Genomic DNA, 18,426 nt, shown 5'->3' with positions numbered 1-18,426 from the left:
ATATATACTACATATATTTTATAACCATTAGACATCTGCATTTCTATGGGAGGTATACATGGTTTCTAGGTAGGTATATCCTTGTTTATTTGGACATATGTCTACATACACAATCAGAGTTGCACTCAAGAGTGTCAGTACCTCAGTACTTCTTACCTTTTAAAAACTGTTACGCATGACACATCCTCTAGGATGGAGCTTGACAGTGATAATTGTGTGGTTGGCTTGATGGTACTTGATAAAATCATGAGTATGGAGGAGAGTAAGGTGCTTACGCAATGCTTAAGTTAATCTCATGCCTTCCCAGCAAGCCAAGCAGAACGCTAAGGAGCTATTCCCAAAAGAGGAAGGAAAAGATGCAGTTCAAGATGGGAAGCGTCCTGCTGTCTCTTCTTTTCTGGTACAAAGGTACGCACTTTGCCTCCTGAGAGGCACTTTCAAATGTCCCTCTTTGTATTTCTTGTTTCATGCACACTTCTTTCTTCTGCCAGGGACTGTGGGGTACAGAGCAAGCTCTTATCTACGTTCTCATGGAAGCATAATAATTCAGGGAAAGGCAAAATTGTGGAGGAGATGTGTGGTTTATGTACATGAGTGAGCAGCGTTCTTCCAGCTCTATGAATATTCAGTAGTAAAACTCTGTTTCACAAAATAATTGCAGTGTGAAAAAATTGCCATATAATTTGTCAAAATATGAATTTGCAAAGAAAATTGTAGTGCAGCTGAGCCAGTGAGTAAATAATAATGCTGATTTGAAAAATGAGGTACAGTATAACATGAAAGACTGGTCCTTCATTAATCAAAACTCTTGATTAATCAAAACCTGATCATTTTCTCTAGCAGCAAGACATTGCTGATGGAGATCTGCCTTTTTTTAAAGGCTCTTTCAGGTATTTTGGCCTGGAAAAGACTTCCAAAGGCACTTTAAGAACAAAAAGCAATCGTAAGTCAAGAAAATGGGAAAAGTATTTATCAATTTTGAGGCTTTCTCAAATTTACTTTTCAGAAAAGTAGCAATGATAACAGGCAAGCAGGAGCTAGAAGAAGCCAGAAAATTCAGGGTCACGGTCTCCTTCCATTTTAATTAACCCAGCTGTGGAATGAGGAGATCATTTTCTGGGTTGTGTTTGAACTTCTGGCTTCATCGAAGCCAATGGCAAAGCTGCTATTATCTTAAACAAGGCTGAGGTTGCTCTTGCTAAGTGCTGGGCAGTATCTACCAATATTACCAGGTGAATAGAGTACGATCTGTTGGAGTGTGGGACAATTTATCTGTCCCACAGATAAAACTGTCTGATTTATCAGACAGTCCAGCTTTTCCCCCATGGATGTTGAATTCTCAGTGTTTTGCTTCGTCTAGTTTTTTCTATCCTTCTCTGTTTCCACTGAATATTTTGGTCTACCAAATTTCATGGATAGAAAAGTGTTCCTCAACTAGCCATGCTTTCATTTCATCCTGTTATGCTTGACCATACCCCGCTCTGTCTAATTAATAGGTCTTCCTCTTAATCTTCCAGCAAATATTTGTGCGTTCCCCTCATACCTTGTCTCTTCACTCTCCTTTGTTTCACATGGGAAGGTTACTGGTGCCTGAGCTTCTTGGAAGGCTGTTTTTACCCGGACTCCAGCATTTTTTTCCCGATGGGTGGCATAACCGCAATTAGTCCTTGGAATGAGTTCATACCTTGCTCTGAATCCCAGACACAGCTTGCTTTTAATAGACACCCACACATCAGGATATTTTCAGAGAGCCTGCAGTGAAAAATTACTTGCAGGATCACTTTCCAGGCATCACTCCTTCGGTTTTTAGTTTATTTTCTTAATTTGCTGGTTTTCTTAATTTACTGTTTTTCTCTGCTTCGTGGTCCAAGTGTCCTCTTCTGGATAAAGAGCGAGCAGCGACCCTTTGCCCAGGTTCCCCTCACACTCCTGCCTCTGCCACCACGGTGAAGGTGCCGCTAGGTCAGTCCTCTGAGCCACGGGCACTGATGCCATGATAAGCTCCTTAGCTTATTTTCTCCTGCAGAGCAAGTGGCTTAGAGGAGCACCCCCAGCCCCCACGCCTTGGCTGGGCTTGTGTTTGCCGGGGACACCACCGCAGCAGCAGCAGCATATGGTGCAGCAGGCAGGCTTCTGCGACGAGAGCCGCAGCAGCTGCCGGGCCCCCTCCATATGGTGAGGGGGAGCACCCCGAGCCCTGGATTGACATGAATATGCTTTTAGCACATTGAATGTGACGTGCCCGCGATGCATTACTCCATCCGTGCTCACTACACGTCGGGGAATAAGCACATCTCAGCAGTTTAAAAGAGTGGATTTCTTTTTCTCCCTCTGTTTTTTTCAGCTTTGAAAAAAAACCAAAATCAAAGGCCCAAACCCACCTCTGGATCACAGTAAATAACATCTTTAGTGCCGCCCTTTGGCATAATCGATACATCTAATGAAATTACTATGCAGGCAATGTTCTGCAGAGCTCTGAGCAGGAAGGAACAAACATGTCAATAAGATCAGAAATTGCCAAAAATTTTCAAAGGAACACTTTGGAAAAAAAGATAATTACACATCTCTGAAGAAGAAAAGGGGAAAAGGTTGATTTTTTCCAAATTATTTATGTTTTTTTCAAATATTTTCACAACATAAAAAAATTTTGTAGAAAAATTATGGAGACGGCAGGTGTAAAAGAGAAATGAATATGCATTAGATAGGTATATTTGTCATTATTTAAGTATGTTTTTTCTCACTTTCAGATAAATACCAGTAAATATTAAATGAGACACAATACAAATGAATGAAAATGGAAACCAAATAAAAATCATTCAAATGAAAAAAATGAAATGGAAATGAAAATAATAAAACCATGAAAAATCCCCACAAAATGAATGATGAAAATAGCAGCCATGTTAAAGCACGAGAGAGGAGCTTAACAGAAAGTATGAGACCTTCTCCCCTCCACAGGCTGATGCTGGTGCTGGTCCTCTTGCCTTCAGTCTCTGGCTCTGGCCGTGCCTGTCAGTGATCAGCAGAGATGAGTCCTCCCAGGCTGATGTGTGCCGGGGTGGCGGTGCCCTCCTGGGGGGTGCCAGGGCCAGAATATCCCCTACAGGGGAAACAGGCTGAGCATTTGGCCCAGCGCAGCTTTAGGTGGTGAGAGCCCCTGGATGAATGCCCTGCTTTCACCAGGCCAGCCTAGCTCCCAAAATCTTTTGGTGGACACAGATCTGTGTATGCCCTGGGGGTATCTGTCTGCCAGCATAGCTCCCAAGGACCATTTAAAGCCTGCACTTTTTAGAAATAAAGGCACTGTTTGCACGACATGGTCCCCGCAGAGCCTGCTTAGCATGGCCACAGAAAAAGCCCTGGGGGAAAAACAAAAAAAGCAACCACGAAGCGACCGGGCGAGGGGGCTATGCCTGCCAAGGGGACCTGGGGACCAGCCATGGCTGCAGCAGGGCTCCCTGGGACCATCGCCACTGGCGCAGGGGCAAGGAGAGATGGGAAAAACGCCATGGGCGACAGTGGCCTGGGATGTGGCAGCTTCCCCAAATGCACTTTGCTACCGAGGCTGGTGCAGCCTGATGTGAGTCACCTCACTCGCCTGGCACGATTTCCAGCGCTGGGATGTAAAAATAGCCTAGGTTAATAATGTAGCAACCCACAAGCTAGCACCTGATGGGCACAGAGGTACCGCAATGCTTTTTTCAGTGTCTCATCCCTCTGTGTTGCTTTACAGGCTGCCTCACCTAACTCTGCTTCTGGATGCTCTCTAATGTGGCACTCAAGGAAAACAGGGACTTGCAATGGTTTGCCTTTCAGAAAACGTGACAAAACCAGTGCCATTCATTCCAGTCACTTCTTTCATTTCTGTGACAGCTTTTCTGGGGCTCCAGTCACATTTTTCTGTTTTTTAAGCTGTTTTCCTTTCCCCTGCCCCATGGCCCACACGTGCAGAAGGGAAGCAGGTGACTAGCTATGCAGCAGGAGCCACCATGCTGGGAAAGCGCTGCATCATGGAGGGAGTGCTCTCCACTGAGAGAAGCGAAGAGAAAATAATTTTGCTCGTCTCTCTGAGCTCTGTTAAACGGAGATGTTGCTTACAGAGATCAAAGGCAAAATTAACTCTTTTCCAGCTGAAGCTTCTAGGTCACCTAAATCAACAAATAAACATCTAAAGTCAATTAACAAAGTTATTAACATTTTCCACATACTTTGCCTGCAATGACCAGGTTTATGTGAACTTATTCCAGTAAATTGAGTGACTGACATTTATTCTGTGTTATATTTTATTTCTCTGTTTTGTTTTATTTTATAATGTGCTTTCTCACGCTTGTACATCTGTCATTAATTCTATCCACACTAAAAAAAAGATGGCTTGCTGTTGTGGCTCTACAGTCAGGATATTCAATATGATTTCTCAGAGTTGACCTTATCAAAATGTGCCCAGCCTTTGGCGGTGTTAATTCTGCCCACACTTACCTTCCTCCTTTCTTTCTCTTGTTCAACCACGTTCTTAATGACCACAAACTTTCTGAGACATGTAGTTACCTGTTCCTGTCATTACAATGCCAGCAGCTGAGCCTCCTTGCTACCACTTGCCCCTTCCTTTCCCCAGGTAGCCCAAGTTGTGGCTGCTGCTTTATCCCACCTCCACCTCGGGAAACCCATGTCCTCCCGGCTTCCCAGGACTGCCTCTACCAGCTCTTTTCCTCCTCCTCCAAATCTGGGACAGTCCCTGGGATTTCTCTCCCTTCCATCCTGCCCAGTGGTGGGTGCCTAGCGGGGCCGCCCCGGGGTCCGTGCTCCAGCCCGGCCTCACTGGGATGGGTGCTCCGGCACAAAATCATCCCCTGATGCTTGCCCAAGCCCCAGTCCCCAAATCCTGTGCTACAGGGTGACATTTGTGGATGGCAGTGCATTGGATGCGCCATGCTTCAGGGCAGGATGGAGGGACAGGAAAGGCGCATGCCGTATCTCCCTGCCTCTCACAAACACGCACAGATAATAATTTACTTCACTGAACTGATGGTTTGCTGAATGTCCTGGGGCACTGTGGGGGCTGTAAATAGGGCTCTTTCCTTCTTAACATTTTGGGGTTTTTTTCAGTCCTATACTTTTAACACAACAGCCCCTGGCGGCTGTGCAGGACTTATGACTCCCACGAATTGCAGCAATTCGTTCTGTCTGACCTACAACTACCAATTATCTTTGTAACCTTCCTTGAAGGCAAACACACTCACTGTAAAAGCATGCTGGCCATCACATTTTTAGACTATTGGCAGCCAGCTTTCCTCTTCATTTCCTTTGTAGGACAGGGCTCATCACAGCTGTAAACACACCAATATATCAATTACTACTTTTTCCGGCCGACTGCAGGCAAGGGCATCTTTTCCTCTCCTTTCCTCTCCCGATGCCAGGGGTTATCAGGCCACGCTGCCCAGGCAGGATGTTTGGCCCATCCGCTGCCATGCTTACCCCAAGCCAAGCCTGCCGGCTCCCCTGTGCCGCAGGCTGCGGCTGCCAGCGGTTGGATGGCTGAGCTGCTCATGGGAGCGAGCCCTTAGCAGTTAACCTCTTATAGCTCAAAAAGGCATAGTTGACCTCCTATTTGAGATGCCAGCGAGCCATGCGGCGAGGTGTGGAGGCCCCCAGCCCATTGGGGACAGCCAGAGGGGCGGCAGGCTGGCACCCCTGCCTTGGCACTGCCTTTGCACCACTGTGTGTCGCAGGGCTGACCCAATAACACATTGCACTGAAAAAAGGGCTTTTGTGCTTGAAATTCACACCCTTGCTTGATTTGCAGTGATGTCCCCTGGCTGACAAGCCTAAAAACCCTGAAAGCCGCTTTTGTAGCTCAGGAGCAGGCATCACTGGCAGGGTGCAGCTACCCAAGCAACGTCAGGGCGGCCAGGGTAGGAGGGTTTATTCCTGGTGGTTGAGTGGGTGCTACCGTACACCCACCCACCTGAAAACTGTTCCTTTTTTTTTCTGTTGTTTCACTCACAGCCATTGGGTTTCCAGCTGCATCTGTCAATGAGGTGCCAAATTTTGATCTTGGCTCTCAAACACCCGGCAGGGACTCAGGAGGCCTGCTGAAGGGCTCAGCATGGACCCAAAGTAATACCCCTATATCAGCCTGGTAATTCACACCCCCTTTCCCCACTGCAGGCACATGGTGCACAAAAGTAGGCTTCACCACAATACAGTCTTCCTCATGCTGGGCAAATGTACCTGACACACATGTAAGTGGGCTGCTGGTATGCAGTGGAAGAGAAAAGAGAAATATTTTATTCCTATGCAAAGTATATTAATTTGCTAGTTTGTTTACCAGGTTTTCTCTGTAGCCACTAAAGTCCCCCTGCAGCACCTTGGGTGCTCCAGGGGAGCCAAGGCAAGTATTTATGCAAAAAGATGCAGGCACCTTTGCTTTCACCTCTGTATGGCTCCACTTACTTGTCAGGTCATTGCCAGGCCAAAGTGCATTTAACCGCTGGGAGGAAAACACAAAATGACCCACAAAAGGTTTTCCACAAAAATCAGTCTTCCAAAGGTGAAAATAAAGAGGTTAAGAAATATGTAGCGAGCACACATCTCTAAATGAAACTTGAACACCTGCGGATTGGAGGAGCTGAGGCTGCAGCCCCGTGAGCTCAGACCTGGGCTGTGGGGACGCGTGACAGGCACCCATCCTGCCACGAAAGGCCAACCCCCGTGCCATGGGGCGGGGGGGCAGGGGCGGCTCCCCCCGGCCCAGCTCCCATGCCCCCGCTGCCAGTGCCGCTCCAGCATTGGCATCAAAGAAAGCATCAAGCGAGCTGGAGATGCGCTGCATTGCTTTTATTGGCAAAGGCAATACAGTTTTGATAGTTGATAATGTCTTGGTTTGTAGCGTATTGATCTGATGACAGGCAGCTTTAACTTAAACCACCCTCGTGCTGTGTGGCACAGCAGAGAGGTGGCAATGCACTGCGTGGCCTTGGGCTTGCACCTCCGCCTTGGTTTTGTTGTTGCACAAGAAGTCACGGGACTTGGCTGGGTGACATCTCTGTTGGGAAAGGTGGAGCACAGTGTTGCACATGGCCCCCAGCCTACGCTTTCCAGGAGGCCAGATCTGGAGACGTGCACCCATGTTTTCCTGCTTCTGGGTGCCCTCCTGCCTCCCTCTTGGGCCTGACTAAAAGCCACATATTTTTATTGTAGCCCGACGTTTACCTCTTCTGCCAGGACCGATGCCTTGGGTTAATGCAGTAAGTTCCTGATGCCAGAAATAATGGCCTGGGACACTGAAGCAAAGGAGACCATCTCCACATTAAAGAAAGGATTTTTTTTCTTTATTTCTTGATCATTTTGTTCTTTGCTGGGGTCTTTCTTTCAGACTCTTGATACATTCAGGCACCATGTCACACCCAGGGAGCAGTTGCATTTGAGTAATAAATGGAACTTTGTATATAGTTTATATTTCAGCTGATTATAATTGCACAGTGTTTGTGAGTCTTTTGAGATGAAACTTGCTATAGAAATGTGGGATGTAAATTCCCAGCATTAGTTGGAGCTTCCTAGGCTCAGCAAAGTGACAGTGTATGAATGAATAAATCATAACTAGATTTCAGTGAATAATTCAGAGTCTAATTCATTTGGTGAAAAGATCCTCTTTTCCTATCCAGAAAACCTCTGTTTGGAGATGGCGGGTTTCTCATGGCTCCTCTATGCAAGTTTTTACCTGCTCAATAGCTTGGTCCTTAGTGGCTTGCAGATTCCCTACTGGTATTGAAAACAAATGTTTGACATTTGACTTGTGTTGATGAGTTATCAGTAGTCACGGGACTATTTTTTTTAGTTATTTTATTTTCATAGTTGTCTGGGCACTATTCTGCCAGTCCAAATGCTATTAACATAGTCTGCTTTGGATTGCACTGGGAAGCGGGAAAGCCCTTTCAGTAAGGAAAGGGCTTATAAAAAAGCCATTGCTCGGTGACAGGCAGGAGATAAAACAGGTCAGATGTTACAAAAATAGCGGCTCTTCCTCTACAGCCACAACAACTGGTTTTCTCTAAGAAAGAAATAAAAGGGAGTCTCATATGTAAGATGGATTGGGAAGACCTATTTACATTTCGTTTTCCTCCATCCCATCCAGCGGGAGTGATCTCAGGCCAGGCACCTCGCAGGGTGTCCTGTCTCCTCTGAAGGCACTGGGGATTTGCGGTGGCACCAAGCTGAGATTTCACCCTTGGGTGAAATCAGCTCACACGTTTTAAGGGCAAAAGGGGACAGGGAAACTGTGGGGCAGGAAGACGGCAAAAAGGGATAGGGGCGAAATTAGCTGTAAAGCAGAGGCCAAGGGGGCCGGCATGGGTTTCTCCTCAGGATGTTTCAGGCGTATCTGATCAGAAAGAAGAGATGCCAAAGGCGTCGAAAAGAAAACACAGTGGGGGAGTAGCACCAGCACGGGCACACGTAGTGCCCTGTTCCTGCCCACATCCTCTTGCTTTCTCCTGGCAATCAGCTTGGGGAAACGCAGTAGATTTGTCAGTCCTTCCTCGATTTATTTGTCCCCAGCTCAGGAGTAAATGTTCATTGCATTTCCCGACGTTTGCTTGCAGCATCTTTGTTTCTGATCTCTCTCTCTCTCTTCTTCCCGCCATGCCCGCTGCCCCAGCTGCACTGGCCCTGTCCCCGGGAGAGGTAAGTCTCTCTGGCTGGTTTGGCTGCCGGATAGATGCCGGGGGCCAACACTGCCTGGCCCTGGGGCCTCGGGGCCGACGGGGTGAAGGCACCTGGGCCTCTAAGCCCAGACATGCTCTGACCTCTGAATCCAACGGGCAGTCATCCCACATTTCGTGCCGGGCTGGCATGAAGAAAGGGGCTCAGAGAAGGTGCTGCAGCTCGGGCAGGCGTGAGTGTCTGTCTAAGCTTCAGGACTCAGGTTTAGCTTTGTGTCACTATTGTTGATGACTATGTTGATTTCTTATTGTTTTTTTACCTTCCTTTTAGGATGAGAGACTGGAGCTGTGGCACAGCAAGGCTTGCAAATGCGATTGCCAAGGAGGTCCTAATTCGGTGTGGTCCAGCAGGACTAACAGCTTAGAGTGCATGCCAGGTAATGGGCCAGTGCACTTTTAGCCATGTTTGGTGACCTTCAGCAGCTTCCCCTGTTGCACCCTGCATTGCAGAGGCGGCATGTTATGGTGGTACTTGTTCGAAACCCAGCCCCTGGTGGGGCCGGGGGAGCTGCACTGGTGGGAGGTGCAGAGGGACCCTGTACCTTCGGGCAGAGGGGCAGCAGCAGCGGGGGCCATGCCTGGGCCTCGGGAGGTCACCCAGGGTGGCCCAGGCTGGCTGGTGCCGGCAGGCGCTTGCCTGCCCTGTCTCTACAGAAACAGACTGGGGCAGCTACTGCTGTGTGCAGGATTTGCTGTAGGAAACCTTTTGTACAACCTAGGCTGATTCTCCCTTGCTGCAGTTAAGCCTGTGACATCTTCTCCTCTCCCCAGGGGTCAAAGAAAACAGTTTATTCTTTCTTTGCAGCATATTTTTAAACAGTAAAAGACCACAATTGTGTTTCCTTTGAGTTTTCTCTGGGCTGCCCCTGCCCAGCTCTTTCAGCCGTTCCTCACAGGTCATGTTATCGGTGCCCAGCTGATCCTCAGTTTTAGCTCATGTGTCCCACAGAAGTTGCACTCTTCTTCAGGCCCCTGTCATGCAGATGTCAGAGGTGTTCACCCCCTCTGGGGCTGGGTGCCAAAGGTGGTACCTGCCTGCCTCATGCCCACTAGCAACCACCTCTTCCCAGCTCCTGCAAGAGGCTGTGCAACAACTTGAGGTGTGTTTTGCTGCTCCCGGGTTCTCCAGGGGAGATAGACGGGGAAAACAGTCACCCCCATGCTCAGCATTTGGTATGGCTGCCCTGAAGGAGGAGGAGGTTAAATGAGTTACCCTAGAAGAGGTCTGAGTGAAAGCCAGGATGGGCTAGAAAGCAAATAAAAATGTGTATTGACAAGAAGATATGACACCATCGCTAGAGCTTGCAGGCATATGCAAACAGAAATGAGAGGAGGAATAAACCCCAGGCATTTCTATCCTATGCTTGTGTTGGACCTGAAGGTTTCCCTCCCGTGGCGTGAGGCAGCTGACAAGCGCAGAGCCTTTCCAGTCATCCTTGCTGGGCCATCTGCTTCCCCTGAGCTCTCCCTCCAAGCACCCTGCTCCTGTGGAAGCCGTGTCCACCTGGGACTCGCCCAAGCTTGAGCATTGCCCACAGGCTTCTTCCCTGCCCAGAGAAACTACAAGGAGACGATTCATCTGCCATGCATGGGTGGTGTCTCTTCCCCAGGGCAGAGTGGCCCAGACATCCCCAGTAAAGGGTCACGGCTTCTCAGGCTCTGTCCTTCCAGTTTCTGCAGCTGGTATCTCCACAGGGCTGCCTGCTGGGGCAAGTATGAAGAGGAAGGAGGCAGCCCCTGTGATGCGGAAGAATCACTTATAGGAACTCCAGAAATGTCACTTTATATCCCTTGTTCTGAGGGCTTCCTCCAGTCTCTTATGAGAGAAACCCATAAGCACTACTCCAAACATGAGTCTGAGCTGGCATGGCACTGCCCGAGCTCACCACTCCCTTTCAAAGGGCTGGCCACCACAACTCTTTTTTGCCACAGCATCATCACGAAGACCACCTGTGATGGGCAGGTCCCTGCACTCCTTGCATTCTTGTCTCAGACTCTCTCCATTCAGAAGGTGCCACCCTGCACCTGCACATCGTCCACCTGTAACTGTATCCCTTTGCATGGAGCTGCAGTAAAGCAGATTTTGGACAAATGGAGATTACTGCACACTCCAGGTCACCATGTAGGATCCCTCTGCTTCCTGCAGCCCTGGAGTCATGTGCGAGGAGCAGCACTGGCATGCTCACACGCACCGCAGAGCCTCATGGCTATGCTGAATCGCAGCTGGCCCAGCAGAGATCCCCGACCAACCCCTTGGGAAGTCCTTCTTACGGTGGCTCCCTAACGGCACCTACGCCTAGTGTGCCAGCCTTCTCCTACTGCACGTTTTCTTGCTGTTTAACCTTAACAGTGTAGAGTTCTCTGTCCGAAGCCTTGCTATAGCCTGGTACCACCCTGCTGTCGCTTGCACCAAGGAATCACAGAATCGCAGCATGGTTTGGGTTGGAAGGGACCTTTGAAGATCATCTAGTCCAACTCCCCCGCCATGAGCAAGGACATCTTTCGCTAGACCAGGTTGCTCAAAGCCCCATCCAACCTGACCTTGAACACTTCCAATGATGGGGCATCCACAACTTCTCTGGGAAACCTGCTCCGTTGGCTCACCATCCTCATCGTAAAAAACTTCTTCCTTATGTCCAATCTAAACCTACCCTCTTTCAGTTTAAAACTGTTGTGGGGAGACCTAATTCCAGCCTTCCCATATCTTCCTGGAGAGAAGCCCCTTGGAAGGGAAGGGAAGGGAAGGGAAGGGAAGGGAAGGGAAGGGAAGGGAAGGGAAGGGAAGGGAAGGAGACATGGCATATTTGGTTGATCCGTCCATGGCCGAGGGACACGTGTGTGAGAAGAGCGGCTCTAGGTTTCCTGTCCAGGCTAGGTGTGATGGGTGCTCTCACGCATTAGCATTCTGTAGCTGAGTAATGAAGGCATCTTCCTTGACCAATGAAGGCTGTTCTCCTGAATAAGGAATGTTGTCACTGTTATCTTCCAGCTGTCTCTCTCCCCAGGCAGGGGGGCTTTGCACTCTCCTCATGCAGCCCAGCCCAGCCCAGCCCAGCCCAGCCACGGCAGTGTGGACTGGCGTCCCCGCTGCCTGGGGACGGTTTGCAGAGCAGCTGTGCTGAGGTGTTGCAGAGCTGTCTCTGGCACAGCCAGAGGGGAGCAGCTGGCCTTGCAACCGCTGCACGAGTTTTCTCCAGGTTGGCGGTAATGGCGTTAAATGGCTTAGCCAGTTTGACCGGGTGGGCACCAGGCATCTGTTTTGCGGGTCCCTGCGCGTGATGCAGCCAGACGCGCCAGAAGGTGACCTGCTAATTGCATTACGGTTGTGTGGTCTGCGGATTAATGTTGCTAAAAGTAAAGTTACGTGGTGTTCAAGATAAGCCTGACGAGTAGTAAACACACAAAGCCACCCCAGCCCGGCCGCCCTCTTGCACAAGGGGAGCAAGGGTTTTTAATGCAGTGGAAAAGCATGATGTTTCCGTGCCTGGAGGAAGGCGGGATGGCGGCTATGTCTTTTCACGGGGAAAACCACGTTAATGAGCTGCCAACTGAGCAAGATATGTTAATGAGATATTGATGCATACTGTATCGACCTAGTGGAGCTTGCTAATGAGACATCGACTGTGCCGCCGCAGTGCTGGGGCGTTGCACCGGGGAGGCTGTGGTCACGCCGGGCCCTGGGCGCCTGCTGATGCTCCTCACGTCGGTCATTTTTAACACGAGGCATCATGCTGGTTGGTCAGGCATGGCTAAGGCAAGGAAACATCCTACTCATGAGTGAAGCTGCGCAGAGCTTTGCTTGCTCATTTATTGCTGAAAATCATGAAAGGAACTACACTAAACTGGAAAATGTGACAGTCACCCTTGGGGGACCACACATGCTCCACAGGCTGCAAAATTAGAAAAATGCTGCCCATGATATAGATGTTTGCCCAGGCAATTCCCATCTGACGCTTGTGAGCACCTTCTTTATTTGTATCTAGATACGTAGTGATAACCTGCTTGCATAAAAAATGAACATAACAAAAAAACCCCCAACTAGGTCCAGGTAGCATGCAGGCGCTCTGCATGGCAGCATCACCAAAGGCTTACCTTCCAGAGCACTGTGTGGTGACCCATCACAGAAAGTTTTAATGATGAACGAATATTTCTGCCCCTCGTGGTTTTGCAGCCAGTGGGAGTCTTGCTGAACTTCTTGCTATCACAGAAGACAGCTGTGGGGTCAGGTTTGGTAGCCTGAAGATCCAAAGGCAAAAACTCAGATGGAGACCCCTGAGCCTTCGGCAGGGCCAAGCATTACACCTCACTGGCACCAGAGTACCCGCAGATTTTCCACAAGACAAGACCATCTCCAGATACAAAGATAGTCCCCATAGCAGAAAATGCAGAAGATCTGAGGGTGCTTGTGGAGGGATGATCAGAGCAGGCTCAGCAATTTTGCCGTGCAGGCATAGCCATAAATCAAGACAGTGGATGGAGGAGCAGAAGGAGATAAAGTCCAGCAAGAAAAGCCATGCCAGGCATTTCTCAAGGACCAGGCAGAGGCTGACAGCCTGGAGGTTGGATCCAGGTTGATGGATCCAGTCTGGATCTGCTTCCACATGCTTGCAAGAAGGAGATTTGGACTGCAACATCTGAATAAAACCTTCCCCCCCAAATGCTGCAGGCAGCACAGGTTTGGGAAGTTTGAGAGAGAGACGAGTCAGAAATTTATACAAGAGAAGAGTTAGAAATGAAGACCCCATGGCCCCTGGGAGCAAATACTGCAGGGATTGTTGTCCAGGTTTAAGAGCATCCCCAGCATCCTGGCCAGGGAGGACAGGGAGCAGTGAAACCACAGAGGGTGTTGACAAGTGTGCAAATGCAACCAGGAAACAAAGCCAGCCGCTCGTGGCCTTATGGTAGCATGTTTTTTCCCTTGTTCTGCAGAGTGCCCCTACCACAAGCCCCTGGGCTTCGAGTCCGGCGCCGTCACCCCTGACCAGATAAGCTGCTCCAACCCCGACCAGTACACAGGCTGGTACTCCTCCTGGACAGCCAACAAGGCCCGCCTCAACGGCCAAGGCTTCGGGTGAGTCCGAAAATGCCACACTGAGGGGTCCCATGGGCAGGCGGGTGTGGGGGGCTGGGGCAACCCCAGCAGTGTGGGGGCAGGAGGGGCCGCCCGGGAGGGCAGGGCCGGAGGATATAGCGGGGTTGGCGGTGTCCCCCCAGGTGTGCGTGGCTCTCCAAGTACCAGGACAATGGGCAGTGGCTGCAGATCGACCTGAAGGAGGTGAAGGTGATCTCGGGGATCCTCACGCAAGGGCGCTGCGATGCCGACGAGTGGATGACCAAGTACAGCATGCAGTACCGCACCGATGAAAACCTCAACTGGGTTTACTACAAGGATCAGACCGGGAACAACCGGGTCAGTGGACTTTACGCTTCAGCCATTGGTGGAGCAGGGGGCACATCTGGTGACACAAAAGCATCGGGTCTTGGCAAGGAGGTGCCCCAAGAGGGGTTCCTGTGGGAGCAGCAGGGTGGATGGGGCCTGGCGCTCACCCCACATCCAGGGGCAGCATGGAGAGGGGTGTCCCCCCGCCATGGTAAGAGCAAGTGCCACGCTGACCAATTGCAGAAGGACAAAATAAATTTTTTGCTAATGATGATGGTGGAGTCTAGACTAAACTCGGCAGGATGGAGGCATTAGCTGGCATCGCAGGGGAAGTGGCACCTCCACGAAAAAACCTCTTTCTTGGCTGGGGCCGCACTATGCCAGCCGTGCCTGGGCACTGCAAAATGGGTGCTCCTTCTTTTGCTGTAAGTCCAGGGCTAGTGCAAAATTAACGATGCAGAAAATCCCCTGAGACAAAATCTGCAACTATTTAAGTCACAACCCACTGAACTGTTCGCACGCTGCACTTATTAGTGGTTGGTTTGAAGTGAAAAATTGCACAGGGGACCCTACAGTGGTGCCTGTGGTCCCCGTGCAGCCCAGGTGGGCTAGCGGATGCCATGGCTGCTGCCTCCCAGGCATCGCCAGTGTCCATCCATGGGGATGGCCCGGTCCCATCATGGGAGGCTCTGGTGGCTTTGCCAAAGCACCAGTTCCTGCAGCCCTGGGGAGATGCTGAGCTTTCCCCAAAAAAACAGGGCATGGCAGTGGGAGGCATGGCAGTGTGGCCAAGCAGTGGGGAAGGGCCCCCAAATATATTTTTTGTCTGTATCTGCGTGTCTGGGAGCCCGGCTTGTGAACTGCAAACAGCCAAGGTCAGCCACACTCACTCCAAATACATGGTGCCTTGCTGTCAGAAGGCGAATGAGAGAGAATGGGGTGAGATTAAGTCTAGCTTAACCAGAAAAAGTGGAGGAACGATGCGGGGGAAGTGACTTACTCAGAAAACCCAGTCAGTGTGACAAAAATTGTCTGCGTCTGGCTATTTTTATTTTGGGGGTGGGAGAGAGGGACCTTCCTCCTCCTCCTCCTCTGCTCTGCACAGGCACCCCAAACTCATGGGGCAGGATTTTCAGCCCCCTAACCGCCCGCCCACACCTCTCTCCTCAGGTTTTCTATGGCAACTCGGACCGCTCGTCCTCAGTGCAGAACCTGCTGCGGCCGCCCATCGTGGCCCGCTACATCCGCCTCATCCCGCTGGGCTGGCACGTGCGCATCGCCATCCGCATGGAGCTCCTTGAGTGCCTGGGCAAGTGCGGCTGAGCACCTGTCTACCCCACGCTGTCTCCGGGGGTAGATGTGTAGGTGTCCACCTGTGCAGTCACCCCGTCTCGCCACTGACGCTGGCTGTGGTGTAAATGCCCAGCCTGCAAAGGGAAGGGCTGTCTTGAATAAAACGTTGCTTTGCACCACGCCTGGTGATAAAGCTAAACCCTGCTGTGAAGCTGACGGGTGTTTATGGGGCGCACATCGGGGAAGGCAGGAGGGTTCGTTGCTGCGGCTTTGATCCTGTGAGATGTGGTGCTTCTGGCCCTGGGTGTTAGGTTGGGGAAATCATCATCACAGCATGCTGTGGAGGCCAAAGTAAATGCAGATGGGGTCCAAAGGCAGGGCTTGGACTCCCTCAGGGAGGGCAGGTCTGTGAGTGATTATTTGTCCCCGAGCCCAGGCTCCCCCCACCGCCCCACTGGGGCCCAGGGAGGGCCCTCACGCTGGGGCAGACATCTCACCCTGCTTTTCCTCATGCTCCTCCTGCCGGTCTCTGCCATCCCTGAGACAAGGTCGGGGCCAGATCTGACCAGTCCCCAGTACGACGGGCCCCGCCTGTATCTCACACTCTCAATCACCTCGTGTCCCCTTGTATCAGGTCCCCTCCAGCCTGAGCTGCTGCGGCCGGTTTTGGGGCAGCCATTGGTCCCTTGTGCACTGGGTGGCCAAACCCCCTCCGTATCCTCTCTGGTTTTGCACTGACACATCCTGAGGAGCCCAGGGCGCTTCACTCCCTGTGGGCATTTGGGCACAGGAGCAGGGACTCGCTCTCATTAACTGCCTCGATCTTCATGGCCCAATCCCTAGCGGTTGCTGAGCGCCTGAGGAATTTGGGGCATGTGGAGGCTCTGATGATGCACCCATCTCCCTGGGGCGACCGCCTGTGTGTTATGGCTCATGTCCCTGCCTCCGCCCGGGAGCTGATGCCCAGCACACCCCAGGTGGGAACTGTGGGGCCTTTTCCCTATTTTTTAACAATCCATGCATCTATCCCAAAGGGTCATGGCATTGGCACCTGAACTGTTTCAGCGGAGAGAGGAGAGGCACGAAGACAACGGCACCAAAGCAGGCCATCTGCTTCTCATGCCCTCTTCCGACCCCCATGGGGAGAGAGATGAATGCTCGGTGTGCAAGGCAGGAGATGAGATGTGGCTAAAACCAAGTAAGATGTGACCAAAAACATGAGAAAAGCCTTTGGATGTCTGTGCAATTCGTCACATTTTACTAATTCGTGAGGGCAGATGTTCCTGCCTTGCTTTTTCCTGTATATAGAGACAAATAATAACTGTCAGGAAAATATGCTGTTCTGACGAGTCTGAAAGTTTCTGCTCCGCTATACCAACAGTATCAAGTCTACAGAGCTGTAGAAAAGACCAATCTCCATCTGCTGAAATGATTGTTATTACGTCACCATCACTCCCTTGCTTCCCCCCACACCCCAAATGAGTTTTGCCTATCCACAAATGGGTGTAGGGACACGTTTTCTTAATAAGAAAGCAGTGAATCTGCGTGGTTCTCTAATGATTATCAGTCCATCTCTACTGAGAAGGTCCACTGAGCTCGAGGCAAGTCCTCCGTGCAGCCGAGCTGTGGGACCAGCCTCCCTGGAGGCACTGCACATGCGGTAACAGGGAGACAAGGGCTCTCCACCAGCTGTCATAGCTCTGGTGTTAGTAACACCAACACTGAGAGCTGAAGCGTTTCCAGTCCCTGGACACAGTTGCCATCATGTTAACACCCAGTTCTCCCTTCCCTAAAAGCAGCACGGGCAGCTCTGCTCCATGTCCTGGTGGACGGTGACTAGGGGGGAGGAGGCTTGGGGCTGCTGTTTTGTTGCATGACTGAGGAGTGGTGGGGTGGGGTTGGAGGGGTGAAGGGATGGACTGGGCACCAGCCGATGAGTATTTGTGGCATCCCGAAGCAGTTAAGCTTGACTGTAACCACCCAAAGCCTCGGCTGCGACTGGCCTCTGAGCTCCCACGCACAGTCCAGGGGTTTGCAAGTTGTCTGGTTTTGGAAATGCGCCCTGTGGCAAGGGCCAAGAGTTCCTGCGTAATTTGGAAGAGCTCGCGAGCTTGATCCACAGCCTGAATGGATGGGCCACATGCCATTATACACCGAGGCACCACACTAAATTATGTATCTTCACATGACCGATCTGAGATATAGGATATAATAAAACCTTGGAGGGAGAAAAGACTGTCCAGGTAGAAAGGACCTGTGCTATCACTGTTCCAGCCTCCCAGCTTCAAAGAAGTCACTAGACCCTTTTTCCAGATTGAAGCGTACAGCAATAAATAAGGTGGAACTAACTGGCATACACCGAACTTCACAGTGCATTTGCTTCTTGCCTCTCCCTGTCTTTTGCCTGCAGTTCACCTCTCCAGCGTGCATGGGGAAAGGATGTACTTCTGGCTTTGATCCGCAATGTCAAAAGCAGGAGTTTCTGTTCTGATCCCAGCTATGCAGCTTGTTTGCTAATCGACTTTTGGAAATTCACTTAACCTCTGCCTCTTATCTAAAAAGAAGGGTGCTGAGAGGCTTAATTAGTTAAGTGGTCCTAAAATGCGTTTAGAATTGCACTTGACCTCTACCTCTGCATAAATGCAGAGTGTTGGAGTAACAGTGTGACTGAGGGCGTTATGAAAGCAGGATAGAACCAGCCAAAATACAATTACAAAAATACAAAGCTTTTCCTCATAAAGTCTAACTTCTCCTAGCATATCACTGTCATTTTAATTTACCGGCACAGATGCCTCCAATCACAATTAACCAGAATCAGAGCCAGCAACTGAGGCTGCAGGAGATGATGCAAAGCAGTGCTGAACACGCATTTATCTTCTAGGAGTGAAAATCCTGCAGGTCTTTACCTGCAGAGGTAGGGAGACCAGCGCATGACTTTGCAAAGGCAACAGGTTTGAAATAAAAGGCAAGACCAAGGGCTGCCTTCAGCTTCGTGACCTCAATTTTTAGTCTGGCATGCTCAAAGAGAGAAGTGAGGAA

General features: G+C 50.4%; 1 protein-coding gene across 1 annotated transcript; it reads left to right on the top strand.

Moving 5' to 3' along the window:
* The first annotated feature begins 356 nt into the window (after nucleotides 1-356).
* On the top strand, nucleotides 357-15,417 carry RS1 (retinoschisin 1). Its single transcript, XM_009325481.1, has 6 exons — nucleotides 357-408; nucleotides 8,651-8,676; nucleotides 8,986-9,091; nucleotides 13,644-13,785; nucleotides 13,929-14,124; nucleotides 15,265-15,417. The coding sequence occupies exons 1-6, from the start codon at nucleotides 357-359 to the stop codon at nucleotides 15,415-15,417; spliced, it is 675 nt and encodes a 224-aa protein (XP_009323756.1).
* Nucleotides 15,418-18,426: the final 3,009 nt, after the last annotated feature.

Source organism: Pygoscelis adeliae, unplaced genomic scaffold (assembly GCF_000699105.1).
Source record: "Pygoscelis adeliae isolate BGI_AS28 unplaced genomic scaffold, ASM69910v1 Scaffold386, whole genome shotgun sequence".
NCBI lineage: Eukaryota > Metazoa > Chordata > Aves > Sphenisciformes > Spheniscidae > Pygoscelis > Pygoscelis adeliae.
This window is presented reverse-complemented; position numbering and strand designations above follow the sequence as displayed.